Source organism: Chiroxiphia lanceolata, chromosome 18 (assembly GCF_009829145.1).
Source record: "Chiroxiphia lanceolata isolate bChiLan1 chromosome 18, bChiLan1.pri, whole genome shotgun sequence".
Taxonomy (NCBI): domain Eukaryota; kingdom Metazoa; phylum Chordata; class Aves; order Passeriformes; family Pipridae; genus Chiroxiphia; species Chiroxiphia lanceolata.
Window position 1 is genome coordinate 6,388,053 of NC_045654.1, and position 13,965 is coordinate 6,402,017.

At 40.6% G+C, this 13,965-nt stretch overlaps 1 protein-coding gene across 2 annotated transcripts in view; it reads right to left on the bottom strand.

The window, feature by feature from the left end:
* The window catches only part of ZNRF3 (zinc and ring finger 3), a 75,659-nt gene that overhangs the window by 27,876 nt on the left and 33,818 nt on the right, over positions 1-13,965 (bottom strand). For both annotated transcript variants that reach the window (XM_032706235.1, XM_032706234.1), the window contains exon 2: positions 3,009-3,134. In XM_032706235.1, coding sequence (XP_032562126.1) covers positions 3,009-3,134 — 126 coding nt within the window. The remainder of the gene's footprint in view (positions 1-3,008; positions 3,135-13,965) is intronic.

Consider the following 13,965-nt stretch of genomic DNA (forward strand, 5'->3'; position numbering starts at 1 on the left):
CCTCAAAAACAAAAAAAGTCTGAAAGAAGGAAAGAGAGAGGGGGAGGCGGGGTCGGGGGTGTGGGGGAGAGAAGCTGAAGCAGAATTAGCCTGGCAGAAACTGAGCGGCTCCCCGGTAGGCAAATCCAGCCAATAATGCTGGTCGGGTTCACGGGGTTTCCTTTTCATTTCCAAAAGCTTTCTTCTTCCTCTGTCATTCCCCTTCTAGCCCTATTCAGGAGCTCATGAGATCAGTAAAACCCAGGCCTTTGCTTTGCCTGCATGCAGCATTGCCTCAAACAGGGCTGCACTGTGATCAAAGGTAATAGTAAATCACAGCTGCCACACACACCCCTTGCTTCAACCAGGGTCCAGTTTTCAGGCACTTTAAACAGGAGATACATATTTTTTTTAAACACTTTGATTTCCATTACACCATATAAACCTGACTATAAAGGATGAGCAATTACAAAATCAATATGGAAATGAAAACATTTAATTCTGTTCAGCTACCCATGGATAAACAAGTGGAATAAAACTTCTGAAAACACAGACCAGAGTTTTAATAAACAAAACAAAACACCCCTAAATCAAAAAAGACCTCAACAGCCAAAACCAACAATAAGAATAAAACCCTACAAGTTTGTACCAGATTTGTGTGTCATGCAATTTAGCTCTACAAACAGTTTTTAAGTAGTTTACATTCTGCTTCACCATATTCCAAATTTTCAACAATATCACCTCTATAATGAAGAACAAACAGTAGGTTTGCACTCCTTATTTCTTCCTCCTTTTCTACATAAAACAAGTTCCATTTCCTTTCTCTGTTCAAGGCCACCTCTCCCCCATTTTCCTTTCCTTTCCCTACTCCTTGCCGTTTCTTTTTCCTTTTCCTTCTATTTTTCCACCTCTCCCTCCCTCCTCTCCTCTCTTCTCCCTCTCCCTTTTTCATTCCTTTCCCTTTTATGTTTAAATCAGTTGCCAAATCCTAAAAATAACCAGAAGAAAACACATCTACACATACAGCAGGTTTGATATTTACCCAAGCAAAATAGTTTAGAGGCCACATTGAATCCAAATGTTCCAAATTGCACGGAAAGTGAACTTTTCAGAGGCCCAGACATACAATACAACTTGTTCCCACTGGTAAGATAACCAAGCTGACTTGACAGACCTTCAAGAAGCTAATGGCTGATGCTCCTGCTGCTAAGTCCTTCTAAATCAGATCATAACTTGAGCATAGGGAGGACTGAGCAGAGAGGTTGCAGGCAAAAGATGGAGAGGAGAAACTACAGCAGTGAGGATGAAACAGGGAACAAATATTTCAGAAAGAGAAGGATAAATAAGAGACATGAAAATACAGAACAAGGAGCTGTAGTACAGTTACTGAGAAGCAAGTATTGCCTAGAACCTTGGCCACTCTTTTTTCACCTGCTGAAATTACTGCACATGAACTGACACACATGAAACACTGTGCCCAATCTCTCTGGACACACCCTATGTCACATCACTGTCATTACACATCAAAGTAGATGCTACAGAGCTCCTGAAGCAAAGCCAGGGTCTGCTGTTCAGCAGGCCAAGCTTCAGGAAGCCAACATCAGCAGATAATGAGGTAAACTCATTCTAGAGATCAGTGTGGCTTTGGGGACATGGGGAATACAGAGGACATGGTGGGATTTGAGTATATAGCAGTGGGTCATCCATTTCCCACATCTATTTCCTCACATAATTTTCACTGAGCAGATTCCTTCCTGAAGTGGCTTTCCCCAAGACTCAACTTACTCCTGGAGTTTACTTATGGGTTACTATGCATCTTTCAGTACCCAATCTTCTCTAATTCCCATCCTCACAAGACCTTAACCTCAGATTTTATCCTTCTAAGATCAAAGAAGCAACAGCTGGAATTTCTCTGAAATAAAAATAGTATTCCAAGTTTAAAAAAAAAAAAAAGTTGTATTATGCTGAAATTCAACAGAAAGGGAAATCACTTCTTAAAGAGATGTTTCTCACTGTGAACTACAAGTGGAACATGCAGCAAACTTTAGACAAGCTGATGGTTTCCCATTTCCTTGGAAAGGTAAGGTTTTTAGAAGTTTTGTTTATAAATTTACAGAGACAAGTTTTACTTTAGAAATGTCAACCTGTGATTTTATTGTCTGCCTGATACACTGCTCACCTGAAGTCACCAACACTATCCTACCCAATTTGAGCCAGCTGGATTTTAGGATGAAAGCCAGTTACTTTATGTGTTTTCAGCTGCTCAGTTACTGGTAGAACTTGTGGCCTATGCTCTTTCAACTGCTCTAGACTTCAAATGTCTACATATAATAACCTCAGTACTCAAAAATTCTAAGCTGCAAACAAAAAATGTCAGCTTTCTGCTTTCCTTTTTAACATATCTGGCAGCAGTAATGATATCTTACTTGACTTCACCCCATAAAACAAAGGGAAAAGTTTTGCAATTAATTTAGATTCCAGAGGCTGCATTCCACAGGGAGTCTCCAGGAAGATGAAAATCTTTATTTCTTTGACCAAGACAATAAGAGTCACTTGTTATTACATGTATTTATCCTGCAATGAAAGCAAAGAAATCTCTTCTAGGTTTGAAGACCCCTCTTTCCCCCAAAAGAGGAAATTAATGTATGTCTTTTGAGAAAACTAAACCAAAGGAAAACCAGTAAGATGCTTTCATTTTGACTTCTTTGACCAAGTTAGCATCACAGTTGCAGTTCACTCTATTTCTACTCCAGTACTGCTTCACCCAAACAGCCATTTTTGCTTGTCTTTGTTAGGCTCCTACAGAGCTCAAAAAGGGAATGTGTGCACTCAGCTCCCCATCACCATCTCTGTCAACTGAGTTATGACATCATCTTTCCCTGAAAGCATCTAGTGTGAAAACAGGCAAAAGAGGAATATTTTGTGGACTAAAGGGAGTTTTCTCTTGATTTATTTCTTGCTGATTTTTCTCAGAAAGGAACTAATCCTTCCAAGAAACAGTTACGTGCAGCTCCAAACTATCCCCTTACCTTTCCTAAGACAGTGAGGCATGGCTTAGGCTCCAACTCTGGCTGTTCCAGTTTCACCACTCCTACCCAACCATATTCATACAGGTCTTCCTCATCATTGCTGTTACACAGTCCCAGTGGATGCATCTGAAATAGAATCAGAAAAAAACCTTTAGCCCATCAATAGAATTCAAAAAACATATAGATTGCTTTTCAATACTTTAACTTATAACAAATACACTTTTATTTATAAGGTACACCAGAAAAAATTAAACATAAGGTTGCATATATGAAGAATTCAGTACACTTCTGAAGCATGAGTACAAAATCAAAATTTTATGTAATGCCACTGTCATCTTGCTTATGAAAAAATCATTTAAGACTAACAAATGTGATTATAAGTCCTTTTCTCAGATATAAAATAATTAAATAACTTTGTATTGCAAACCCACCTTTCCTTGTCATGTCCAGAGATGTACCTGTTTACATAAGATCCAGAGCCCATGTTTCAGAGGTATTATCACTTTTTTTTTTTTATATTTGCACAATATTAACAGTTTGTCATCCTTTGGAACAAGCCTACCATATACTTCAAAGTAAGGTACAGGAAGCTTTCTAACTATTGCAAAGTAGTCTCTAGTTTTTTCTGAACTCAAATGATGGGGGGCAGAGGGCTATCATGAAGTGAGAAACTTTTAGATATTTGTGTTTCTTACACTAGGCAACAATATGTCTTTGATTTAATTTCAGATATTCAATCTGTTCCTCCTCCTTCCAACACTATGTAGTTACTCTAATTTTATTATGGCAAGGACCTTCCTAAACATCGATTTTTTTAAGCTTTCTTTTCCAAGTTTGCTGTCCTCCATTAGGATAATATCTTTGTGTATAAACTAGGGTGTCATGCATTTAACTTCTTACACTGTTTGCTGTGTTCTCTTTGTTCTCTTTTTCCCCTCAACTAAAATCTCAGACTTTTCACAGACCCTTGCCTAAGAGTTGCCTGTAGTTTAACATATATGCAGAGTTCTTTGCAAAAAAACTCTGTACTTTATCCAGTTTCATGCTTTTCCTTAAATGTCAGCTTTGTCAAACTAGCTGAAGAAAACCACAAACTAATATCAGCACTATGATAACTTTGCTTTCTGGTATCTGATTATAATAGGAGGAGATTATACTGCTCAATAATTTACATATATATACACACCTCACTAATCCATGCAAAGTAGCACCATGTAATGGTCACTAATCCTGCCATCACTTCTGCATCACCAGCTTGCTGTTTCGTCCTTTTCTGCTTTTCTCCCATGTCTTGTACCTTGACTTCCATTTTGCAAGTAATACAATACATGGAGTGCTATCTGTATTATCTTGTGGGGCCCTAACTTTCTGAATAACTTCAGTGATAACTGTGAAATATGGGAAACATGATGGTGAACTGACACAATACAGGGGGTTTTCTACCACTCATTATTTTTCAAGATTCATCACCAATCCACTCTATTTTGAGGGGAAAAAACCAAACTGTGGCAGAAAGAGTAAAATCCTTTGCCCAACTCTTAACTCAGCCTTCCTCTTTCTTTTTTTTTCCTGAATGAGCTGTTGCCACACATTGCTGAGCTGTCTGCAGCCTCACATGGGTGAGCAGCTCAACTTACTGCTAAAAGCTTGGGGCAGGTACTATCACTGGAAGATGAACCACTCTGTAAACTCATCATCTGATGGATAAACTATTCAGCACAGACATAAAATCAGGGGATGGAGTCAGTCAGAGAATGCTCTCTCCAAGGTTGCCCGGGCATATATTCCAACATAATTAACCCCCAAAAGGAGTCCATGGGATCCTTTAAGTAAAAATACAGCTTTAATCGATATTAAATATCTAAAGAAACAGAGAACCATTTCCTTGATGTAATTCCCTTGACATAGGGTGTATTAATTGAGCTTTGAAACCATAACCCATATCTAAGAAGTTTCTAATTCAAAATCCTTGAAATGTGCTGGGGCACTTTGCACATGCCTGAAAGGGCAAAACTGAAACCACGACTTAGGTGCTTTTATCCAAGGTTACAAAATCTGTATACATTGCTGAGGGTCTAAAATAACTTCAAAAAGAGCCGCGTGAATTTTATGTGGGTTAGTGTTACAGAGCAGACAAACAGTAAAGCAACAGAGGAGGAATACTTTACTCTGTAACTCAATCATCTAAAAAAAGTCCTGGTGATTAAAAGAAAACTTTCACCCTCTTGCCCTTTTTTATGTCTGCCAGGATAAGGCATTACAGTGTTACAAACTACCGTATGAACAGCTCAGGATCTTTCTATGCACTGTCTCATGAGATGAAACGTCTTGGTCTTTTTTTCCCATACAATAAATAACGGCTCTACCCACTTTAGTCCAGAAAGAAATCTTGGAAGAAGGCCAAGAGAACAGAAAATTCTTTCCACTGTCACTTTCATCCAGAATACTGTTATTCCGTAACAGCTTCCAAGTGTGAATGGCCCTTTAGATCATAGTCACCAAGCCCATTCTGCAGTTATGTCTCTGGACATCAGTATAAACTCAAAGCTCAAAGAGCCTCTTCTCTTCCTTTTACAAAGCCTGAGTGATGAGTGGATTGAGAGCAGCCGTGCAGGGGAGGACTTGGGGGTACTGGCAGATTAAAAACTGGACTTGACCCAGCAACATGCACTCCCAGCCCAGAAAGCCACACGCATCCTGGGCTGCATCAAAAGAAGCTTGGTAACCAGGTCGAGGGAGGGGATTCTGCCCCTCTGCTCCGCTTTGCCAAGACCCCACCCGCAGCACTGCATCCAGCTCTGGGACCTGTGTGAGCAGGTACAGAGGAGGACACAAAAATGCTCTGAGGGCTGGAGCCCCTCTGCTCTGGAGACAGGTTGAGAAAGCTGGGGTGGTTCAGACTGAAGAAAAGAAGGCTCCAGGGAGACCTCAGAGACCCTTCCACTGCTTAAAGGAGGCCTAATAGGAAAGACAGGGAGGGACACTTTATGAAGAGGTATAGTGACAGGACATAAGGTAACAGTCCTAAACTGAAAGAGGGTTGGTTTAGATTAGAAATTCTTCCCTGTGAGGGTGGTGACGCCCTGGCACAGGTTGCCCAGTGAAGCCGTTCAAGGCCACGTTGGATGGGGCTGGGAACAACCTGGTCTAGTGAAAGGTGTCCCTGCCCAGGGTGAAGGGGTAGGAACTAGATAATCTTTAAGGTTCCTTCCAACCCAAACCATGCTATGATTATGTGATTCTATGAATGAAGCAATCAGGGACACAATAGGGTACCAACCAGACTATGAGTCCTGCAAGTCTCACTCCAGGTTCATATCATACACCGACAGCAGAGTTTTACTTAAACAGAAGCTTCCACATCATTTTTTTCCTGCCTTCAGCAGACCATAAGCCAGCAGAAGCTGCCAAAGCTGAAATTTTTGACTCTAGCTTAAACCCCAAAAGAACAATGACACACCTAAACAGGCACTCATCTCTTTCTGACAAACCACTAACCCCATTCTTCGTCTCTATGGTTCTCTATAATAGAACTGCAAGTACTCTGTGTCCTCTTGTATGAAAACATTAATATGTAACTCCCAGGATCACAAAGAATGGCCACTCCTGTAGCGCAGCTTTGCAGAGTTTGTACCTTCCAATCAGAAAAAAGTAGGAACAGACAGTGCACACAGTACATTCTCCCTTCCAGCATAGGTGTATGTTGTCCAAAAACTAGAGGAAGACCCTCTCATCTCACTTAACCAGATCAGCCAAGAAATAAGACTCTGAAAAGCTGCACACATTAAGAAGGATTCAGAGACCATTATGTTTACAGCTGCCTTGGGCAAAATACAGATGACAACACTGACTAGTATCACCTGAGGCGTGTGTATCAAGCAGCAGGTATCAGGCACTTAGTTTGAAATCCAGAGAATTAATTTTGGAACTCAGTAAAACAAGACCAATATGTGTAACTAAATGAGCTGTAACTGAAAAGCTGCACAATGCTTCAACATGGAATACAAAAAACAGAAGAGAGAACAGGTAAAATGAAGAACAGTGTGAGATGTAAGAAGTAACAATTGTTTTCATGGCAAGAGATGATTTCTGTTTAGCATTTACTGACCACTGTATGGCATTCTGAAACTCCTTTTCCAAATACCAACAGCTCCTGCTTCTTGAACCTAGTCCAAAGAACTGCATTTTCTAGGAAGGTTCTGAACTCTATCCTGATGTAAGAACCTAAAAAGAGGAATCTCTGGCAAGTTTGCTAATAAAGGGAAAAAAATTAAGTAGGAACTCATCCCCTCCGTACAAGACTCGTGCCATTCACACAGTTGTATTCACCTTGAGGGAAGAAATTTTCAAATTCTTGTCCAAACCCATGAATTGGACCCACTTAGAACACTCACTTTTACTCACAAACCATAGCAAGGTTGTACTATGAACTAGTTACTAGAAGAAAGCTGTGGTCTGGCTAGCAAACAAAACCAAGCAGCTGTCACAGAAGAATTCTCCTTCCACATGGCCATGCTGGCCACCACCGTTGCTGTGCAAGGACAAACATGACCACAGCAAGTGGATCCCATTTTGTAGTCCAACAACCCAGGCACAGAATGTCTACTTTATGTTTCCTACCAGTGCGTAAGAGACCCAAGCAGGGAGAAGACTGAGATTTATTAAACCATCACACAACGGCAAAATGATTTTTCACATGAGAAACCTCAAACCCAAATACAAAACCCATTGTAAGCAGTAAGTAAAACTAATAGGGTGCTGCAGGCTCTGTGCTGGCAAATATAGAGAATTTACTAAGTATATCTGCAGGGTACAAACTCCCCAGGATTTTGTTGTATCACAATGGAAGACATTCACTTCCCCCACCTTAAAAAAAAAAAAAATTTGGGGTTTTGCATAATTTTTTGCATTTTTACAACACTTCCAAAAATTCTTTAGTGTGTTTGTTTCACATGGGAATATGCATTTCTTCTTTATACATCAACATCAATTTCCATCTACTACTTCCTTCTCCACGAACACACCAAGCCCTATAGTAATCTTTCTGACCAGCACTGTTAGATCCATGTTCCTGGGGCACCACTGAGCATCACCCTGAGCATGTAATTTCCACCCAGGAATCTTTTCTCTGCATAAATTTTTCTCTGGCTTCACATCCCATTATTTCATTCACACTCCATATTGAGACTCCAGTGGCTAACAGGATAGCCAGCTTCAGTCCATTCTTAAGGTTGTGTTTTTGTTTGGTTTTCTTTTTTACAGTTCACACTAGAATTAAGGATCCCAAACAGCCTAAACAAAACAAACAAAAGAAAAATAACAACAAAACCCACACACAATATCCCCACCAAACCAACCAAAAAGACAAAGGGTACATTCACACCATCTTAAGATCGCAAGTGAGCTTCAACCTTCAATCCATTAAATCCACAGTGAATATCATGCCACAGAAAATTTACTGGCTTGGGTGTGGAAGCAGGACAGTTGTGTCCGCTCACATCAGGGTGATGCCAATATATTGCTTTGAGGCCTGTGCTAGCTTGGATAAAACTAGGTTGGTATTTGTGTGTCTTAGGTAGTTCCAGTAGATTGCACAGGAACAGAGCATATCAGTACTGTAAAACAGATTCCCTAACTTCAGTTCCACTAGAAACAAGATAACCCAACCCCAACAGATCCCAACTCTTCCTCTTTCCTGCCAAGATACCAGTTCTAATACAAGGTAGGTCTGGCAAATGAGACCTGGACAGTTTAAAAACGTCAATAACATGCCTTTGAGACTCTACATTACCTTCCCAAAACTTTCCTCTGATTAAATTCTTTGTTATAAATTCAATTATTTAAATCTCACAAGCCACAAAACATCGTTCTTTCTCCACCATTTGAGCAAAACTTAGTTGAAACATTACCCATGAAACATTACCATGCTGGCAGCTGTGCAGCTTTAGTGGCACAACTTCTGTTCCCCCAAAAAGGTTTCCTGTGATATGGCACTATGGGAACATAGCAAGGCACACAGAGTTTAGAATGAGCACTCTGGTCACAGTATTAAGAGAGCAGTAACAAATTAAACAAGAACCTCTTCACTAAAATGACCTATTTATTCTTCCCATTCTTTTCTTAAATTCTAGTCTTCCTCTAAAACAAACTGCCAGCGTCTCCCTCTGTGCTTAATCCTCTGTAACTAATCAGGTGTTTTATCTTCTGACAAATAACAAGGGAAGAGATACAAGGCATAGGTATTTTTCATTCATTTTGGATACAGACCCCATATTTGAGGTTGGCATGATTTTTTTCTTTCTGAAAAACAAAGGATCTCTCAGACTTACTAAGTCTCCTAGATGCCTGTTCCCCTTTCACTTCTCCTTCACAGTGAGCACACCACGAAGGGCACCTACTCACACGCAGTGTGCACCAACAGAATCTGGGGTGGATTTCTATTGGTAATTCAGCCTGCAACGAATAAACCTTCCTCTGTGAAGCCAGGTAAACATATACATATATGTCAGAAGGCCCTCAGTAACTCTCTGCATCAGTCTGGAACTTCAGTTGGTAACTCTCCTTCATACTTTCTGTGGCAGAGAATTAATGTGCAGAGAAGCAAACATACAGAATCATAGAACATGCTGAGTTGGAAGGAACCCATCAAGATCACTGAGTCCAACTCCTGGCCCTACACAGGACAGACCCAAGAATCCCACCATGGGCCTGAGACTGCTGTCCAAACACTTGAACTCTGTCAGGCTTGGTGCTGTGACCACTTCCCTGGGGAGCCTTTTCCAGTGCTCAACCACCCTCTGGGATAAAAAAAACCTTTTCCTGATATCCAGCCTAAACCTCCCCCGACTCAGCTTCACACCTTATAGTTTTATTAGTTCAAGAAAAAAAGGCCAGGGTACCAAGGCATCATTTTCCAAAACACTGAAGTATGATTTCCTCATGGCCACGAAGGAGTCTGTGCTATAAAATTCTGCAGTACATGCTGGCAGAACCAGACTTGATATTCCCTGTCTAAACTAAAGTTAATCCCACCCTGGTAAGCATCTCTATTCTTCTAAGGTTTTCTCTTGCCTCTGACATACCAGCACATTTTGAAATACGAAACTGAAATACTTCCCCCTTTGTTTGGCTATGTATTTGACAAATAGATTTGGATAACCCAGGTATAACAAAATCTCATGGGTTTGCAACAGTGACCAGAAATGACACTATTGCAGGGGCAGGGACTGGGTGAGGGACTCACATAACCCTGAGCAGCCACATCCCATCCTCTGGGCAGCCACCATCCCTCCAAGCTTACAGAATTGAGTTACTCACAGAAGTGAAAATTCATCAGGCAGAAAAAGAAGGGACAAAAGTAACAAAAGAGAGATTTAAAAAAGGCTCACAGATCTATGCCAAGAGCCAGAAGAGTGAAAAACACTTTTGTAATGGCAAAGTGAGTACAAATTCTAGACCACCTAAGACCACAAAATAACACAGAAGGGCTCTGGGGACCTACCCATGTCCCATAAAAGACAGTAAAAGAGAGGATGAGAAGTCATATGGCAGGTTTTTGACTGCGTTGTCATATTAAAAACTATTCAAGGTGCATATCGGAAGTGTCAACCCAGCAGCACAATTCTAAAAAAACATTTATTTAAGACATAGAAAAAAAACCAGTCAGCACCGGGGCCAGTAAGACATGGGCTTCATCGACAGAAAACTTTCAGTCCACAAAAGCACTCCACCACTCCAAGCCACAAGTAGTTGGTAGAGTCTTCTTGGACACCACAGGCATCATCTTGGATGACACTGTAGTCATCTCTTGAGATCATGACAGACAGAATATACTGTAATTTTCTGAAACAGTGATATCAACTAAAAAGTGCAACATGAGTTAGTGAATTTAAACTTAAGAGACTGGTGTTATTTCCACTGATCAGGTGCCCAGACACAGCAAAACACCATCCACTGGGGCTGATGGTGCTTACAACAGGACTCATGCTGTGCAAGTGCTTGTCCTGTTCTCATGGTTTCTTGTCATGACAAAAGTGAATTAATCAGAGAATCACAGAAGATCACAGGATGCAAAAAGGTGAGGCTAGACGAAAATATCTATCAGGCCCAGGGAGGATCCAGGGTGTTTTACAGATCACAGTCACATTTCACTTTAAACAAAAGAGATCATGGACAAACTAATAATTTTCTGTGAGGTGGAAAATTATCAGTAATTTCAAACAATCACAGAAAAAAGCAAATTCAAAACACTATGCTGCACATGTCTCTAAAATGGAGCAGAACTATTCAGTCTTCTAGTGAAGACTTGAACTCTTTATTGCTGTAGAGCCTGAAACAACAGACACACCATATAGCTTTCCCACACAGAATGCACTTGGCATGGATTCATCTCCCTCCACATGAATTCACATTCCTTCACCAGACAGGCTTTTGAAATAAAATTTATGAGGTTTTGCAGTGCTCAAAAGAAAACATAAAAAATAAGTCAACCTGAATGTGAAGTCTATCATCAGGGAAATGCAGTTTCTTCTCAAAGCTTTCCCCTAAACCAGGTGTATATTGAAGCAGCCTCTGGTAACTGAAGGGAAGAGAGCTCCCTTTTTGGCTTCCCCCAGGTGTATGGAAGCAGAGCCAGGTAACAGTGTAGACTTCAGGTACTTTTAGTTACCCAGCCCCTCGGTGTCCTGCCACCACTTCCAAGCTCCAGATTTCCTTCCTCCAACTTCATGCCCCAGGGAAGCTTCTTCTAAAGGAAGGATCCAAAGTCTGGAGTATATCAAGGATCAAGTGAAATAAGGCAACCAAACAACATAAGTGTTTTACAGGAAGCAGAAAAAACATTATTACACTTCTGCTGGGATTTCTGTAGTAAGCATCTCTCCTGTCAAACCAGCCTTACTGAACTCAAGACTGAGCTGACATGTTATTTTTCAAAATGCAATAAAAGTAAGTCACCAAACAGATTTTGAAAAAACAACAACTTCTTCATTCACTAAAAAGTACTAGAGGATGCAGTGTGTCTGATTCAGAGACAATTCAGTTTTTTGGTGCTAGACTCAACAGAAGTTGGATGGAATAGAGAGATGGAAAAAGGGGCACACTCCCACAGATGCATACAGAAATATTTCTTGGAAATGCAGAGACTTAATTAGAAAAGCATTAAGTTCAACTGGAGCTCAAACTGGCAACAGATGTCAAGACTAATAAGTATATTAATAGCAAGAAGAATTGCAAACAATATATGTCTGCTATTGGATGGGGTTGGCACAAAGCAGTAACAAAGCCAAGCAACAAACAGCTGATAGTAAAGGAGGGTCGAGTTAGGGATCATCCAAGCAAACCAGACATACAGACATCTAAGGAATCTGAGAGGATGCCTCCAGGTGTCCTATGAGAGCTGGCTGTCATAATTGCAAAGCCAGGCCCTATTATCTTTCACAGGTCATAGACATAGGGGGAAGGCCCCTGGCGACGGAAAAAGGGCAAATACTACACTGCAAATACCTGCAAAAATCCAAGAGGACAGATCTGGGAAACCTCAGTGCAGTGAGCCTCTCTTCAGTACCTGAGAAAATTATGGAACAGGTCCTTATGAAGCTATTTACAGGTACATGAAGAGCAAGATGGCAACTGAAAATGCCAGTTTGGATTTACTAAGTATAAATCATGCTTGACCAACCTCAGTATCTTTTCTGATGAAGCAACTTGCTCCATAGATGAGGGGAGAGCTGTGGATGAAGACTTCAGTGAAGCATTTGACATTGGTCTCCTTCAACATCCTTGCTGACAAACTCCTAAGATATGGGCTAGTGTCCTGGTTTTCTAAAGTAGCTGCTACAGTGCTGTGGTTTGTATTTAGTATGAGAATGATGCTGATAACACAATGATGCTTTAGTTGTTGCTCAGCAGTGCTTACTCTAAATCAAGGACTTTTCAGTCCTTGATTATTAAAATAATCAATATGAGACCAAGAAGGCTGGAAAACAGTCAAGTTGATGCTAACAACATTCATTTTTTGCATTTCCTCTGTATTTTTACCTCCTTCCCTATTAAAATATAAACTACTTAAGAATTAAAAAAATTACTTCGTACTCATTCTACAAGACAGACTTGAGTCAACTCAGCTGATTGACATTTGCCACTGATTGTTACCACTGCTGTGATTTTGATCTTCAACATAATGCAGCTACTAATACAACTACATCATCCCAAGGCTATTTTTTCCTACTATCTACAAATACAGCGGAATGAAGAACTTAATTTTCTATCTCCATTTACTCCTCTGTACCGGCAGAACAACCTGTTGCCAAAAAGGGATTTAAGGTTCTTGACTGCAATATTCCAACCCAGCATGACTAAGACCTCACCAGAAAGAAAAGGCTCAGGCTTTAACTGCACTGTATCATGCTGTTTGAGAACAAGGCATCAGTAGAATGTGCCAATAATAGAGGAGCAATCCAAAACTGCACAAATGAGGGGAGGAAAAAAAAACAACAATCTTTCAAGAACAAAAGAGTAGTGGCTTTTTTTAAAAAATAAGCTAGGTATTGCTATTGTTTCTGCAGCCTGATAAAACATGAGGGTTTTTATGCTGGCTGCAGCTGGAACATAGCAGCCTCAAAAAAGCTGGAAGGTGAAAGAAGGTGAAAGAAGGTGAAAGCTGGAAGCATTTCCCCCTCACCCTGTGCTGCTCTAGACTGTGCAGCTTTGCCATGCAGAGAGGAACACTTGTTCCCCATCACAAGTAGAAAACTCGCATTAAAACACAGTTTCTTTTCTCTTTCAGGCATATTTGTTCTGTTTTAAAGAAGTACATCCTGCCAAAAACCAAACTGCCACAAAATGTAACATTACAGGACCTGAGCATTTCAGCAGCGCGCTTTTCTTGGCTATCAGTTGTGACCGTGCGGTCCAGGCCGGCGGTTAGTGTTGAACCCACAAGTGGTTTCCACTAAAC